The sequence below is a fragment of the Dermacentor albipictus genome, chromosome 2, assembly GCF_038994185.2.
Source record: "Dermacentor albipictus isolate Rhodes 1998 colony chromosome 2, USDA_Dalb.pri_finalv2, whole genome shotgun sequence".
Classification (NCBI taxonomy): domain Eukaryota; kingdom Metazoa; phylum Arthropoda; class Arachnida; order Ixodida; family Ixodidae; genus Dermacentor; species Dermacentor albipictus.
Window position 1 is genome coordinate 211,095,786 of NC_091822.1, and position 17,459 is coordinate 211,113,244.

At 46.0% G+C, this 17,459-nt stretch overlaps 1 protein-coding gene across 1 annotated transcript in view; it reads left to right on the forward strand.

Moving 5' to 3' along the window:
* The window catches only part of Aldh7A1 (aldehyde dehydrogenase 7 family member A1), a 102,603-nt gene that overhangs the window by 31,158 nt on the left and 53,986 nt on the right, over nt 1-17,459 (forward strand). Inside the window, exon 4 of the mRNA XM_065425252.2 lies at nt 12,847-13,152. Within this exon, the coding sequence (XP_065281324.1) occupies nt 12,847-13,152 (306 nt within the window). The remainder of the gene's footprint in view (nt 1-12,846; nt 13,153-17,459) is intronic.

Genomic DNA, 17,459 nt, shown 5'->3' on the forward strand with positions numbered 1-17,459 from the left:
CGCTGCCGCGATAAACGAATTAGGGGCAGTTCTGCCAAGCCACTGCTTTTGTTGGAGAAGGGTGAAATGAGCCCTGTCAAATTGTTCGCCATGTGCGAGCAAAGTGGTATGAGGCGTAAAATATTAGAATGCAGAGCTGCACCCAACTTCTAGGCCGGTCCGCCATGTTGAAGGGGCATTTGCTGTGCAGGAAAGTTGGTTTTCGGAATTTTCCAAACGGTGTACGAAACAATCACTGGTCTAGTATTAGAACTGCTAATCACCACAAAGGAAGTAAAAATCAACAGCTCCAAATATTTCGATGTCATTATACTGGTACTCAACAAATGAAATCTTAAACTTCATTAATTTGTCGTGCGGCCTTCGCGCCTTTACTTATTTTCTTCAGAACCTCGGATGAAAGCTATGGTGTAACGATCTCTGACGCGTTCACTTTCATCAGTAATCAGTAATACAGATATTTGCAGCGTTAGGCAAACAGATTACGAGCGGCAGAGGCCTAGAGCATAAAGGTCCGGGCGCCACTGCAACACACGCATGTATTGTGTTCTGTTCAGATCAAGGTCCCTTATGCCTTGAAACTTAGTCTCTTTTCACTAAAGATGCGATTCATGACCACAACTTCGCGTCCTGAAGTGTACGTTGGCTAAGCATTTTAAACACAATGCTTGGTGCCGCGGTATATGCTGGCATAATCGATCGTACCCAGTATCAAGCGCGAAATAGTAATGAATGCCTACAAAAACTGTAACGCCGTTTTTAGCGCGCACGTTGGGTATTATTTTAAAGCAGTACACTTATCTATGGAGCAAGCAGCACGGAAACGAAACAAGGAATATAGTACTTACACTGCATAGGCGTGAAGTGTTGGCGGGCTGCCACTTGTCCCGTTTCACTTTTACAGTCCACAGGAGCCTCCTTTTCGGATCTCTCGGAAATGAAAACATTCTCCAGCCATTTCGGGAGTGATTTGTGCACGCAGGCACGCAACACCCCGGCATGTCTTCCTCGTCTTGCGGCCAAGAAAAATTGCAACTGACGGGAAACAGGCCGCCGCACGTGCAACTGACGCAGGCGGGACGGGGAGGGGGCACAAATATGGCGCGCGTCCTCGCCGAGGCGGCACTGACCCTTTCAAAGGATGTCCCCACCCTCCACGGAGCGGCGGAGGGGGGCGCACGCATCGAGGCACCCTACTCGCGACTAGGGTGCCTCGATGCCAGCGCCGCCGTTGAGGCACCCTACTCGCGACCTGCTCACTACGCCGGCTCCTATGGCGGCGCGTGTCCGCGTAAGTATCACGTGACTGTTCAGGAGGGACGGCGCGATGCAACAGGTGGCGCCACAAGCTACCCTCATTTCGGCAGCGCCCGCCATACGCTTGTTTTAGCTTCAGTACGCTTGCGTTACCATGTAGCCGGTAGGCCGAGTTAAACCGCATCGTTTAAGCATGCACCGCCAAGACGTGTTAATATTCATCAGATGCAGTAATCGCGGACAGCTTTCTGTATACAGCGGTAGTTAAGAGCGCGAGCTGTCAGCTAACGCGCCTAATCTGGCTCATGAGCGCGCGAGAACAGCGCAGAAGCAAGCGTCTCGATCGCGCTCGTAGCAATTCCCCTGCATAGCCACAAAAAGCTGTACCCGACTAAAGGCTGATAGCGGTAATATTTTTCATTCTCAGCGCAGCAGTTTTGCAACTAAAACAAGCTCAAAGAGCGGTTGTAGTGGGGGGCGCGGCTGTGGTGCTGCTCAAGCGGCGTTTTTTCATTTCTTTTTTTTTTTTTTTGCGCGCACAGCTGTACAACCTGAACACGATTGCTTCTGCTCTGTAGCTAGCAGCATCCCAGGGCGAAGCCGCGCTACTTTCCACCAATTTACGACAAAAAGCGCGCTATGCACACTTACTCGTTTTCAGGAGCATTCACCCGATTGTTAATCATTTCAAGACGCACTCTAGATGAAAAATGAATAAAACCAGACTAAAAAAGCTTGTTTGCCAGACACAATAGCCGGCCGTGGCCAGAACTTCATTTCAGGTCAGCCAGATTCTTACACTTTTAGGACCGTTCGTGATTTCAGTTTGGCATTAATTAATCTTCGTTTGTACTGCTCTTCTGTGAGATCAGAGGAAAAATTGGACAAAAATGGCCTCATAAACTTGTGGACAATCAGCTTTAGCTGGGCCCTTCTGTGAGGCTCTGTGGTGTCCTTCAAGCACACAAACAACGGATTTTTTATAAGTGACGGCAGCACTAGGTCTGCAAACTTCTTAAGCGGCGTTGGCCTCCTAACAAGCACAGGAGCCACACTTGATGCAGCACCTTCCAGGCGGCTGACGAACCCTACGAAAGCCAAGGTAGGGTACTGATAGCCCTCCCCGGTCCATGCCTGCTATGATGGCAGTAGTAGTAGACTGAGAGGCTGGTGCCCTCAAATTAATGAGACAGCCCTCACATGTGATACCCTTCGCTGTGCACCCGCTCGATTTGCAGAGCGGAACACAGCAATACACCATCGCGGGCGATGATTTTTACGGCCTATGAAATGTAAAGGCTCTCAGCAGTAATTGCGTTCTTGGCACGTATGCGGGCAGCAATCAGAACAGCCGGAAACACGGTGTTCAGACCACAAAAACACAACGAAGAAGCCGCCACTGCTACCGCTACGCCAGCCCACACTCGGCGTGGGGGTAAGTTCTGGCGCCACGGAGAGCAGCGGCGGTCGGGCGAACTAAGAATGAACTAAACAAGCAGTAAAAAATCGGCGGCTACGGAGGCGGCGCCGGTGAACAGGTCGCGAAGTAATAGTACAGTGAACTAGAATATATAGTTCACTGTAGTAATAGGGAACCCAAGCTCAAGTTTGGGCGCGCGACGACAGCGCGCACTGCTGCCCCAGCGAGCGAGCAGTGCAAAACTGGGGATAGACGGCGCCCGCGCCGCCAGGCGCAACCAGTTTGCAGGCGGCCACTGCACGTGCGCGCCCGCGCTATTCAGTTGAGCCGGGGCACTGGCGCGTCGCGCCGCCAGCTGGGAACGTTGTCAAAAGGCTTCTTGCGCGAAGTTGACTTTCCACAATGGCAAAAGCGGCCCCACCGAAGCGAAAGCGCGGTCCGAAGTACTGCTGTGTCGTGGGCGGGTGTGTCGTAACGAGCCCCTAATTCTCGTACCTTCAGTACTGGCACAGTTACTTCACTGAAGCAGTGCATTCTACAGCATGAATGTTTTTCTAACTCATTTGGGAAAAGGTCCGAGACATCTTGTTCCAGGCGTCTCTTTGGCTTTCCGCTTGGCTTGCCCCATTTCTGTGGCTCGCTGATGCATGAATTTACTTCTTTATTGTTGAGGTAAATGCACACCGCAGCTGCGTGCTTGCACTTTGCCGTAATGCCAGCTTTGCAAGTGCATCTCCTTCTCGAAAGCAAGAATTCCTCTTTACATGGCACGACCACTGCAGCTATGAAAGAATGAAAATAAGGGTGAGACAGTGAAGCCATTTGCCGCTACTTTTCAAATGCAGCTGCCTTCCAAACTTGCCTCTACAAATATTCAGCAACATGGCGTGGTGGGCATCTCCAAAGCTAACTCCAAGTTTGCACCGTTGCCCTATAAAGCGAAAATAAAGGCAACATGATATGCTTACGTTTACTAATATAAACATTCAGCACATTGTTTCGAGTGTGCGTTCACTATGCGCGCTAATTACGCGAGCACATCACGCGCACGATACCATGTCGCGCCTTTAATTCTGCATCACTCACACTGAACCGCGTTCGCGCAGCAGGTTTTATGCGCCTGCGATACTTTCACAAAACTCGAGTGCAGGCATGACGCGACCGGCGAAATCAACGAGGTGAGCAGTTCAACTAGCTTCGCAGTGCTTAAATTTCAGCTGCCTCGCCACCAAGTCAGTGGGTGATCCTCCAACGGGCGAAGCGCAAGTGTTGTATCTTCCCAGGCTTTTCAGTGGGATGCCATGGCCGTACAATTATTTTTTTAGCACGCCGCAAACGTTCGACCCCGACAGTAGACGACAACAACTGTAAGGCTGCCATATCAAAACAACTAAAGCGTACGCTTCATATTCGACAACGAAAAACATCGAGAGTGCGCGGCTTCATTTCGCAGTGTGTATAGACAATCAGTATTTTTAACATATGACAGAATGACCCTCCCCTCGAGGTACACGTCGTACACGATGTTGTTGCTCACTTGGGAAATACATTTTGCATTGAGCTGTGCCTCGTTACCGTTGATTGTCTGCTCCACAGAGTTTACGTGACTGACGAGCTTTTCTCCTTTTAACAAGTTGGCTTTCCAAAAATAGCTGGCCGATCTTTTTGAAGCCGCACTGAAGGCGATACATTGTGACGCGCCGCACGTGCAAAACGAGGAGAGGGCCCTGCACGTGCACAAAAAGCGAGCGGCTGCAGCGCGGCGCAGCAGAAATGCGCAGTGGATATTCCCAGTTTCGACTTTTTCTGCCACAGATGGCGCTACCCGTCAGGAGCAGTGGCGCCGCTCTTGTGGTTTTACACTCATGAGGGGGTGTCAATAGTTGATAGAAGCGCCGCTGTTCCATTTGCGGCGGCACCCTCAGAACGGCGGCGCTTGCGGGGAGCATTGGTAGTGCATGGAACATGACCTACTGGCATGGAAGAGCAGGCACCGCTCTCGGGTTTCTCTGTGCCTGTTGCGCTTAGCTTTCTTGACGAAAGGCATTGGTTTGACGCTTTTCACTTGACTGCCGGCTACGTGCTACTTCTATCCTTCCTCAGTCGTCATGAGTGCTCGAGGCCCACTAATCATTCGGCACTCGTTCACAGTAGCATTCAAGAGGGCTGCCATCCTTTACACCAAAGAAACAAAATCGCTGTGCAGCTGGCCGCAAGTTCTATGTTTCGAACGGGTGGTGCGAGAGTGGTGACTGCAGCGAAGCGAAATTTTCTCTTGTGACGGCAAGTGAGGAATTTCCCACGTGCCGATGTCTGGACGCTTTCCGGAGCTGTAGGCTAAGCTTGCGGCATATGTCGCTGAAATGCGAGATCGGTCCCTGCCAGTGAAGTGCGACATGGCCCGGATCTTCGCCTTTTAAGGACCTGCTCTGCCGTGAGTATGAGTGGCTGGCGGCAGAAGATCGCGAAATTACGCCAACCAGGCCTGTCAAAAGAGCCTCCCTGACGGCTGCGTGTGGTTGGGTGCATTCAGCGTCGGCTGCTGTTCCACAAGATGTCGTGGTGCGGTCGTTTGCCAAATGTGAAATTTCGCGGGACGACTACGCACTGTGGGACTGTAGCAACGATGACGATGGCAGCACTAGGGAAGATTAGTAGTCCAGTGACCATGTCAGCTACTAATAAATTTTCGTTATGGAATGCGCCCTCGGGTATGCTTTTTTTTTTTCCTGTCGCACAGTGTGTGTGTGTGGGGGGGGTCAACTTACAATCGTGTAAATACGGTAATGCAGCTGGTGTTGAACATGCTTTGAACATTGTGGAAGAAGGGCCATAAAGTGCACAAACGCTGTAATTAAGGAAGCGGCGGCATAGACAAGCATCAATGAGTGCAGCGTACAGTGTATCTTACAAGATGAGTCAAGAGATAGTGCCACTATCCCATGCTACACGTTGGCCGAGTGCTCCTTCTGAATCCTCCACCTTCTCTCATTTCAGTGTCGGAGCTAATTTTCTACCGCTGCTATCAGAGTACGTGTCTGACTGTGCAGTTGCAGGGTTTGTACGTGCTGCCACCCTGTGTGCTGCAGTGGTTGCCGCTAGAAAACAAGGCACAGAAAAGATGCGCTCACTGTTCTGATTGGCCCAAGAAGCGTGCAGCTTCCACAGTGCTGCAAAAGGCATTGAATGTTGGCACACACTCCAATCTAGAAACAGAAACAGTCTGCCAAAACTTTTTAGGGTTTGAGTGTAAGACTGAAGACATTGGTTGTTCATTTCGATTGTTGTCTTTATCTTCTTCATGCTGCTTGAAGTTGTAATCAAGATGAACCAACTCACCCAATTCAAGTTGTTGGAAAAATGTTTGCACTGATGGTAGGCTGTTTCCAATATTGTGAACATGGATTTTTATATCTGATTGTAACACAAAGGCAATATTTGGACCAAATATCTTGAAAAAAATAGTGCAGGTTAATAGTAAAACCTCATCTATATATATTGTAAAAATATATCTGAAAAAAAAAATATGCGAACCGGCAAAATTTGCTATCCCAAGTCACTAAAAAGTTTGACTCAACTGTAATTGTCATCTATGTAATGCAAAGTGTTGCAATATAAAATGCCGATGCATGTGGAGTTTGTTGAGCCCGAGCGACCGAAGACGTGGATCTAATTTTTTAGTCTTTGGCACGCTTACGTTTGTGGTCCTCGAATTTGGCCTGGGTCAGCAGCTTCAAGCAGGGCATTTTGCAGGAAGTTTCGATGTACTCACTTGCCTCGAATTATTGCATAATGAGACTTGCATTGAGCTGGTGGTGCCCAAGGGACCCTAGATGCACATTGTTGTTCTTCTATTGCATAGTGTTTTAAAGCAGTGACAGACAACTGAAGCTAAATCGAGGGGGGGGGCGGGGGGTGACACCAGTGAAATACAATGTCTACGATGCAGGCAGAGCTTGTGCTTGCAGGCATCGTAGGCAGGCAGGCAATGTGCTTCCAACAGAACTATGTCCTATGAAATGTAAAACAGCAAAGCGGTGAACTGGGCTAGTTGGTACATTGTAAAATTGATAAAAAGCCAGCAGAAACGCATAAGACACCAGATGAAGATGGGACTAGCTAGAACTTGCAACTGAAAGATTGACACTTGAATGACAAAATACCTGCTGGCAGACCACGTGGTGCATGTGCAAACTGCAATTGCAAGAAGCCAATTATTTGATATAGTATCTAAGATCAGCAGTGGGCACTAAGGAAATTCATCTCTTTATCAGTGAGGCACAGAGACGTGCAACTAACACAAGTGGCTTTTTTTTTTTCCTAATTATGGGGGATGCCTCCAGAATCATTCATTCCTCATTTTCCTGTGGCCTAAGATACTTCTGTTGCCAAACACAGCTGCGCACCTGCACTGTCTACAATGCTTCGGCAAATGAGCGTCGTCTGCTGTGGGAAGAAAAGTTTTGTGTTGACTATTGCAATCTGGAGGCACTCCACATAATTAGGAAAAAACCATGTGTGTTAGTGACACATTTTCATAGTGTCACTGTTGATTTTTAATAGGTAAGAAATTGGCCTTTTGCAATGAGTTCGTGCGACCATACCTTGATTTGGGCGAGTTGGTTCATTGGGCGGATGACAGTTCTCAAAAAGCACACACCACGTGGCCTGGCGTCAGGTATATTTTCGTCATTTGTCTCAATCTTTCCATTGTAAATTCCACCTAGTCCCGTCATCTTCATATGGGCTCTCATGTGCTTCTACTGGTTCTTTTATCAGTTTTACTGTGAAACATACAGGCAAAGATGCTTATTATATACGGTTGTTGGCAGTAGCTGTGATTGCAGCATGTGATGACCCTGGATGAGATTCGCTTGTACCGAAATAAGAAACCGAGTGCGCGTCAGCGTTTTCATGTGAGGTGAGCAGGCAAGTATTCTTTTTCCTGTTTACATGGGATCTATTGGCCAGAACAGGTCTCAAACAAACGCGGTTTGCTGTACTGAATGCTGCTACTAACAGATCATGTTTTCCAGGAACATATGAACCAGCAAAAAAGAAGCCTAACTGTATTGGGTCATTGTGTCCTTGATTGAGGATGTTGGTGCTGCGAAATTATACATAGCAGGATTGTATCAATGAGGTTCTATTGTATCTGGTAAATACAGTTATCAATCACTGTGAGCTGCTGGTTTTGATAGTGGACTGAAATCTTCATTTTTGGTGAGAGATGATGTGTTCTTCAATGCATTCACTATTTTCTAAGGCTTCCAAGAAGCACTACATTTGAGGCAAGGTCCTTACATGTTAAGTTTAAATTATCCAAAAAGGGCCAGTCCTTCTAATTAAAAAAAAGATATGTGTAGGTGCAAGTAAAGAGATCCAATGAGGAGCGAATCATTAGCCCTACAAAACCTGAATGCCATTTTACATCAGAGCGAATAGAAACAACTTGTTCACATTTATTTCTGCCCATGGAGCAGTGTTGCCAACTGTAAAAAAATATGCCTATCAAGACCTAGAAAAACTTGGAAACGTGATACAGCGTAGGACTGCTTTAAGGTACGTTAGTGGAGTCTAATTTCTACACTAACATCAGTACCGCACTATATCCAAAACATTTTTTAAAGGCATGTACAGTTGAACCCACTTATCACAATACTGATTTTAATTATATATTGGTTATAACAATGAGAAGCTGCTGCACTCTCACCTTTTGTATGTTTTCTATGGTGAAATAAACTGCTTACTGCAATGCCCCTTGCTGCATTATCGGTTATAACGATAGTCTTACTGCTGTCTGTCCATGCTGAAAGTTGATGAAATGCGAAATCCTTGAAAATAAAATTTATGCAGATCCCACACACTGTGGGAATTGATTTAAGCAAATCTTTCTGTGCTGTTTGCTTTGATCGACGATAATTGGTGTTGATGTTGACGGCGGATGTTTAATTCTGTCAATGTTTAGTCCAATACGAGAGTGGCGAGTTGATGTTAAACATTATACCTTGTGTGCACCACTGCTGTTTATCTCCGTTATGCACGGGGGAAGTGTTTGACTGAGGCATTGTGTGCCATACTTCATAACCTCTGAGAGGGTTGAGCTTATTCACTGCCTCGCATGGCATATCGCATCGTGGTAGAAGTATTAAACTTTAGTTGAATCATGGAGCTGTATGTGCCACAATCACAAAAGGCATGACAAAATGGCGGACTCTGGATTACCGTATTTTTCCCCATATAACCCGCACCCCCAATAACAACAGCCGGGAAAATAATAGCTGCTTGTATCGCCTTGGAAATAACTGCATACAATAACGCTCAAATCTTTACAAAAACTGTCCATTCACGGATGCACGACTCGTCTGCGTCGTATCTTCGGCCAGCGGCTGTTCCATCCTCCTCTTCCTCCCTTCTTCGGCGATGCTGATAAAGCTAGATTCGTAAGACAGACATGATAGTAGACGAATCAGTCACGTGACATCTGACGTGAATCAGATCACTTCGCAGGCATAGCTAGCATTTACGCAACAGAGCATGACAGTGCAGACAGAGCAGTCCTTGCATGGGCACCGCCGTGGAGCAAACGAGACCTAGCCGAAAATCCCAACGGTGCTTTCACTCACCGCCGTATCGTGAAGCACTTTGCGTGGACCAAGGGAGCACCGCGGGAACAGTTCGCTGGCGCCCCGTGCACTATTCGCTATAGCCAAAATGGCAACCCGTAATGAGATTTTGAAACTACAAGGGGGAGAACTTTGCATCGAGGTGTAGCTATAAGGCAGAGCATGCCTCATTGCCGTGAAGCCACATCTCCAGGTGAAATTCGCGTATAACCCGCACCCTAACGTTACTGTTAGTTTTTTCAAATTCTTGGTATGGATTATATGTGCACAAGTATGGCCATTTCGGCACCGTGGTATTCTTTAACGGGTCCCTAAATCCTAGTACACAAGCATTTATTTATTTTGCCCCCGTTGGAATGTGGCTGCCGGGGCTTTTATCGAAAATAATTTCATCTTAGCACTGTGCATGGCCTACGAGGTGGCAGTGGTGTACTCCCTAGTTCAGTCTACTGCAGCCGCCATGGGGTGCTGCGACAAGCCCTTGTGCCACTGTGACACTGAGGTTTTTGCTGGGGCTTTGCTCCTTTTGGCTTCTCCACTGTGTATCTTCCAGCGCGATAACGGAGATGAAAATATAAAGCCTGGTATTGGTGTGACAATCTTACTTATAGTTGAAGTATTTTTGACGGCATGATTTGCGAGACAACATTCTTTAATATTGAGGCCATTCTATGATTAGTTTAAAAACTTTGTGTTTCAGGGCCCCTTTAAGGCCTAGAAGTATCGTCATAAGGCAAAGTTTGAAAATGTGGCCAAAGCATAGCATTCCCAATAGTATTTACAGCTGGTCATCATCATACTGTTTTATGTCCACTACAGGACGACAGCCTCTCTCTGCGATCTCCAATTACCTCCGTCCTGCGCCAACCGATTCCAACTAGCGCCCACGAATTTCCTAATTCCATTGCTCCACCTAGTCTTCAGTCATCCTCGATTGCGTTTCCCTTCTCTTGGTACCCATTCTGTTACCCTAATTGTCCAACGGTTACCTAACCTGCGCATTACATGACTTGCCCAGCTCCATTTGTTTCTTTTGATGTCAATTAAAATATTGTCTATACCCATTTGCTCTCCTATCCAAACCGTTCTTTCTCTCTCTTAACGTTATGCCTAGCACTTTTTGTTCCATCGCTCCTTGCGCGGTCCTTAACTTGTTCTCAAGCTTCTTTATCAGTCTCCAAGTCTCTGCCCCATATGTCGGCACTGGTACAATGCACTGATTGTACACCTTCCTTTTCAATGATAATGGTAAGCTTCCAGCCAGGAGCTGGCAATGTCCGCCATATGCAATCCAACCCACTTTTATTGTTCTGCAAGTTTCCTTCTCATAATCAGGGTCCCCTGTAAGTACCTGATCAAGAGAAGCATACTTCTTAAGACTCTAGAGGTTGATTGGCGATCCTGAACTCTTGCTCCCGGGCCAGGCTATTGAACATTCTTTGTCTTCTGCATATTAATCTTCAATCCCACTCTTACACTCTCTGTTAAGGTCCTCAATCATTTGTTGTAACTCATCTGCATAGTTGCTGAATAGAACAATGTCATCGGCAAACCAAAGGTTGCCGACATATTCGCTGTCGATCTTTACTCCTAAGCCTTCCCAGTTTAATAGCTTGAATACTTCTTCCAAGCATGCAGTAAATAGCATTGGAGAGATTGTCTCCCTGTCTGACCTCTTTCTTTATAGGTATCTTCCTGCTTTTCTTATGTAGAATTAACGTAGCTGTAGAACCTCTGTAGATATTTTCTAAGGTATTTACGTAAGCGTTCTGTACTCCTTGATTACGTAATGCCACTATGACTGTTGGTATCTCTACTGAATCAAATGCCTTTCCATAATCTATGAAAGCCATATAGAGAGGCCTATTATGCTCTGCGGAATTTTCTATAATCTGATTAATGACATGGATGTGATCCATTGTAGAGTATCCCTTCCTGAAGCCAGCCTGTTCCCTTGATTGACTAAAGTCTGGTGTTGCCCTTATTCTATTGGAGATTATTTTGGTAAATATTTTACATAATACTGGGAGTAAACTAATGAGCCTATAATTTTTCAATTCTTTAACGTCTCCCTTTTTGTGGATTGGTATAATGTTTGCATTCTTCCAGTTTCCTGGGACCCTTGCAGTCGATACACTTTGTATAAAGAGCTGCCAGTTTTTCAAGCATTATGTCTCCTCCATCTTTTATTAAATGGACTGTTATTCCATCTTCCTCGTTTCATGTCTTGCAAGGCCCTTCTGGCCTCATCGCTAGTTATAGAAGTTTCTGTATCCTGTTTACTGTTTCTATTGAGGTATCCTGACTCCTCTGGGTATTGTACAAGTCAGTATAGAATTCTTCCACTGCTTTTACTATATCTTCCAGATTGCTGATATTACCCTGCTTACCTGGGTTTATGCAGACATCTTGGTTTATCCTAGGCCAATTTTTTTTCTCGCTGATTTCAGGCTGCGTCCATTTCTTACGGCTTCTTCAGTCTTTCTCACGTTATAGTTTCGAATATCGCTTATTTTCGCCTTGTTGATCGGTTTTGACAGTTACGCGAATGCCATCTTATCTCTTGAGTAGGACACTTTAATTTTTTGTCGTTTCTTTATTAAGTCCTTTGTTACTTGGGAGAGTTTGCGTACTGGTTGCCTTGGTGCCTTGCCTCCCACTTCAATTGCTGCCTCTGAAGCCAACCTAGTTACGGGTTCATTCATTAGCTCTATGTCATCATCTCTCTGTTCTAAGGCTGCATATTTGTTTAGAGCTGGTCACCTCTATATAAAGGTTTGACTAAAACCCCATTGCGACCTGTACCTACTTTCCAGGTTGTACTCATGCTGAGGCCAGACAAAAGTGCATAAAAAGTGATCCTCACTGACCATTCTCGTGATGAACAAGAAAGCTGTGTATTTGTGATATTGCACAAAAGGAAGAAAGTGATTGTGCTAAATTTCCCATACCCTCGAGAGACCACCAACCAGAGCCTCTTTGCAGGCTGTTTTGCATTCAGTTGTTGGCACTAAGAGCCCTTTCAGAAAGGCAATGTCCCTTTATATCTATTAGAAAAGAGGCACAAATTAATATATACAGTACACATACACTTGCCCGACAAAATGTACTCCTCTTATACTGTATTATCCGTTTGATGATCACTCACTGAGAAACATACCTGAGGCAAACTAGTAAACCTTTGTGATTCTGTAATGGCTTGGGATGCCAGCAAAAAAAAAGAATATACTGAATTATTGCATGTATAACAGCCGTTAGCTGAAGATATAACGCGAACGAGTCATCCATGTGTGAATGGATACTGTTTTTGCAAAGCTTTGAGCATTGTTGTATGCAGGAATTTCCAAGAGCTACGCAAGTACAAATTTTTTCCAGGCTGTTGTAATCGGGGGTGCGGGTTATGCACGTTAGCGAGTTATACGCGGAAAAATATGGTGGGTCATGTTGAAGGTTAAGCTAAAATCAGTTGGTTGAACCCTGTGCGACCACGTTTCTCTGAAGGCGGACTGATTTATGGAAGCCTTGTGCAATGCCCTGTTGCAGGCTAACCAGCTTCCGGGTGCAGTGTGTGCACTGACTGTTGGCGGGCCCCCCATTGGCAACGCTATGGCTGAGGACAACCGTGTGCGTTTGCTGTCCTTCACGGGTAGCACCCACGTCGGGCGTCAGGTGGCTCTCAAGGTGCAGGAGCGCTTTGGACGTCCTCTGCTCGAGCTGGGCGGGAACAATGCCATTGTGGTGGACGAGGACGCTGACCTAGACATGCTTGTGCGGGCTGCCCTGTTTGCCTGTGTGGGCACAGCTGGTCAGCGCTGTACTACCACGCGCCGAATCATCATCCACCACAAGGCAAGTGCACAAATGCTTTTACGTGCAGCCTCAGACGAGGCGAAACAGGACTACAGGGGTCCTGCATATTTACAGGAGCACTTTATAAGTCCTAGCTTTGCAGCTCAGTTTTGAAATGGTCACTTAAGCATGCCTCCCAAGTACATAATCACACCAAACAGTTATGTATGGTCTAAAGCTATCTTATGTGTATACACATAAAGTTTATCATCAAAGGTGGCCACAACTGCTGTAGTTACTTCTGAAAACATGTGAAATTTTAAGCATCAACACTGGCAAAATTCTTAATCAGGACTGATAGCAATAGAATGCAACAAAGGTGTGGCTGTAGACAAGTTTGGCAGGAAGAAGTGTTTTGAACCATGTAGAATAAAGTTGAAATAAGAAATCTACAACTTGTTACAGGTTCATAATGTAATATTCTTTGGTGAGGCGCTGTTGTAATAAGTGCCAGACATGGTTGCAAACTATAAATACTCAATGTTTTCAAAACTTCAGCCTTGGTCGGGGTTTCAGGCAGCGATGCAGCCACTCTTCAAGACCCTTAACAGCTGTGAATGCTTATTGAAGGGGCCAGAAGTCTTTCTGGAGAGATGCTTAAAAAAACTACATTTCTAGCTCCTGCCGCAAGAAGTGCTGCTACTTTGAAACAGCAGTACACTAAACCCACATTCTAATGACACATAAACTCAAGTAGAGCATACCAGAATGAGAATAGTACTAAATTCTGAGGGGCAGTGCACAGACAGAACTCGGGACGACAAATCCTGCACTTGCAACTACAGTCGAACCCTGCTATATCGAACTCGCAAAAGAACGCCTATCAGTTCGATATAGAGCATAATTTGATATAAGCCTGCTAAATAAGTGGATGTCATAAAAGCACATATTACTTTTAAAATCACTTTACTTCTAGAAATAGCTTAGTTTCGCGTGAAATAGTCCTGCATTTTCTTCTGCTTGGGCAATTTCGCTGCCTGTGACGTGCACACTTCTCCACTTTGTCGGAGTCAAAGCAGCTGAGGCCGCCACCTTCCGCATTCGCACAGAAGCACCGGACTAGTGCGAGCACACCAGTCACTTCCGAGGACATGGGTAAAGGACCGGCGTGGCTTTCCTCATTTTGCCCAATTTCTCTTGTGCTCGGTACGATGTCGGCAATGTAGTCTTCGTTCTCGGGCTCTGCCGTGGTCGCGACACCATCATTTGCACTCAAGAACTCGTCCACCGGTGATTCGCCAACAGCTTCCGGAAATTCTGACAGCTCACTCCAAACTTCGCCAACACCGGCAACGGCTTCGTTGCATTCATCAGAATTTAGTCATCACCGAGCACGCGGAAGCCGGCACGGCTGAAGCAATTTCGGATGAACCACTTGTACACGGCCGTGCGTATGCATCGGGTGCCACGAGCACCAGGTCATGAGTTTGGCCGCTTTAGCCCTAATCTCCCCCTTATTCTTCAAGATCGTGCTGACAGTGCTCCTTGGAATCTTGCACGCTGAGGGGACATCCGACTTGTCACCATGTTCGACCCGATTTATGATTTCGAGCTTCACGATGAAAGGCGAATTCTGCCACTTCATCACGGCAACAATGTGGGAGAAGGCCCACAAGATGCACACGCAATGAACCAGAAAAGCAGCGAGACAACTCACACTTTCGTCATCTTGCACAAAGAGGGCACAAGAGCCTGTGATTGGCTGTCTGAGCAAGCGCTGCAGGTGAGCCAGGATCATTTTTTGCAGGGGGGTGTCGACGGCTCGCTCAACACAGCGCGGTCACTGTAGGGAGAGCGGTTGGATGGAGCCGCGCTGCCGGGTTTCCTCGCCACCTCGAAGGAAAGCCAACGTCTGGGGGCATTTTTCTGCCGCTTGACATTCGATATATCGGGAGTCGCTGGTATTTTTGTTCAATGTAAGCGGAATTTTTGCTATATATACTCATTGTAACTATACCTTGTCCAGAAATTGTTCGATATATAGAATAATTTTATGTAAACGGGTTCAATATAGTCGCGTTCTACTGTAATATTTAATTTAAAATGCAGTGTTAAAGAAGCGCTGAAACACTTTTTGGGCATTAGAATATGCTGCCGGTCTGTCATTGAGGCTGCTGTGAACATGAACCAAATGTTACTGCACTGCATGCAGCAGGGAATTTACAATCTTGTATCAGAGAGCTAAAAATCGCTTGCCCTCGCTTCCACAATGTTGTTGCACCGAGAGCAGCTGGCCAACCAATGCTGTTGGCTGATTTTGTGATCGCAAGAGCATTCTCAGTAATATAATTGCTTAATTTGAGTTAAATAAATGAAAGATGTATACGTTGGCAATCTCAAAAAGACAGAAAAATAATTTCATCTATGCATTCCGTGTAGTTGTGTGTACTGCTCATGGCCTTCGAGATGGCAGTGGCATGCTGTGTAGCTATAGTATGATACAACTTAAAAAAAAAACAGCAGTTGACAACCAAGGCACACAGACCGTGTGAGATTGTTACTCCGCCAGCTAATCACAGAAGCAAATAAAATCGTTGTCATGTAACCATTTTAAAATGGCGTCATACTTGATACCTCTGGAACATCTGCTGTTCTTGAAGAGCCTTTACATCGGCCGAAGCGATGAGGTGTGCAAGAGGCATGGACAAAGTGCATGTAGTCTCAGCTTTTCACTCTTCAAAAGTCGGCGGCACAGTTCATTTCACTGCTGACCCCGTTTTACTCATGAAACTTCTCTGCCAACTGAAGTGAAATTTGACAATAAATAGTTGTAGCAAATCATGCGTTTTATTTCACTTCAATAAAGAATTAGGCTTTCAGCGTTCCACTATAATAGACGAGTGAAAGCGTACAAAATTATGTACTTATAATTTTATTTTTGGGGTTACCGCCTTAGTTAGATAACAGGGAAAGTTTGAAGTCTGAACTATTTGCAGCCTCGTGGAGGAGCAGTGGCTGGCGGTTATGAGGGCGTGGGTGGGGCTTCACTGCAGGCTTGAGTTATATCAGACTATATTTAGAGTTAGCCATATACAGTAACTCTATAGCTAATCTACCGCGGCCGCCAAAGGGTGCCACAGCAAGCCTTTTTGCTGCTGCGACACTGAACTTTTGGCCAGAGCTTTGCCCTCTTGGCTTCTCCGCTGTGTAACTTCCAGTGCGCTAGCGGAGGTGAAAAGAGAGGAAACCAGGTATCGGTGCGATAACTCCACTTATACTTAAAGGATCTGAAACATTTTTGTGGAATGACACTTGTGAGATGATGTCTTTAACAGCAAGCTAATTCTGCGATTAGTTAGAAAAATGTTCTGAGGCCCCTTTAAATAGGTATACGGTCGAACCCACTCATAACGATCCCAGATATAACGATCTATCGGTCATAATGACATTTCAGTGCATTTACGATTTTCTGACCCTACCTACTGAAACTGCTTCCAGATATAACAAACGTTTTTTAAATTGCTGTACTGTTCCAATGAACGCTTTGAACCAAGTCAAGGTAAAAATAGGGCACACTCGAAGTATCAGTCCATGGAAGCGCAACCGAAGTGGACATACAGTAGCACATTCACCGCTCCAGTCCAACCGCGATGATAATGCAACATTCGAGATGAGCGAGTGACTGCCGCATCCAGATTTCGGAAGCTGCGAAGGTCATACGCTTTCAAGGCGTGCCTCCAGGGAGTAGGTGTACAGCATAAACAGCGTGAGCATGATACTTATCGTGCATGGCATATGCGCTGTTGGGATATCGGATGCCACAATGGTGTCACTGTCATTTCGGTGCCATTGCCCATGCAGCACCACGTGCATGAAGCCTGTTTCAATGATTTTGAACGACAGTATATGTCCTTCTGTCATGGAAATAACGGCCGCTCAAGCATTCCTGTCAACGCTGCCCGAGTCGGCGAATGCGCTGCACCATGTGCTGCTGCCATGCAATGTTGTGAAGGATTGGCAGTTACTACGTCGTTGTCAAGAGATCGCAGTTTGGCGACGCTTTGTTTATGCGTTGCCAATTGCTGATAATGGCTCACAGTGCTGTTTGACCTTTCGAACATCACATTTCTTTTCACCCGAAGTGACATCATGTAATTTTATGGCTCTTTCATGGCTGGCGCACGCCAGTTGTAATGCCCAGACCATAGGGCTATTTTTTTTTATTTAAAAAATCTTTTTGCTTTTTAACTCGTGTGGAAAAATTGTAGCTCTGCTCACATACACGAACCAATTTTTATAGCAGTAATGTAGCATGAAAACTACTTTCTACACCACAGTTTCAATGAGTGTAGGTAGCAGACAAGCAA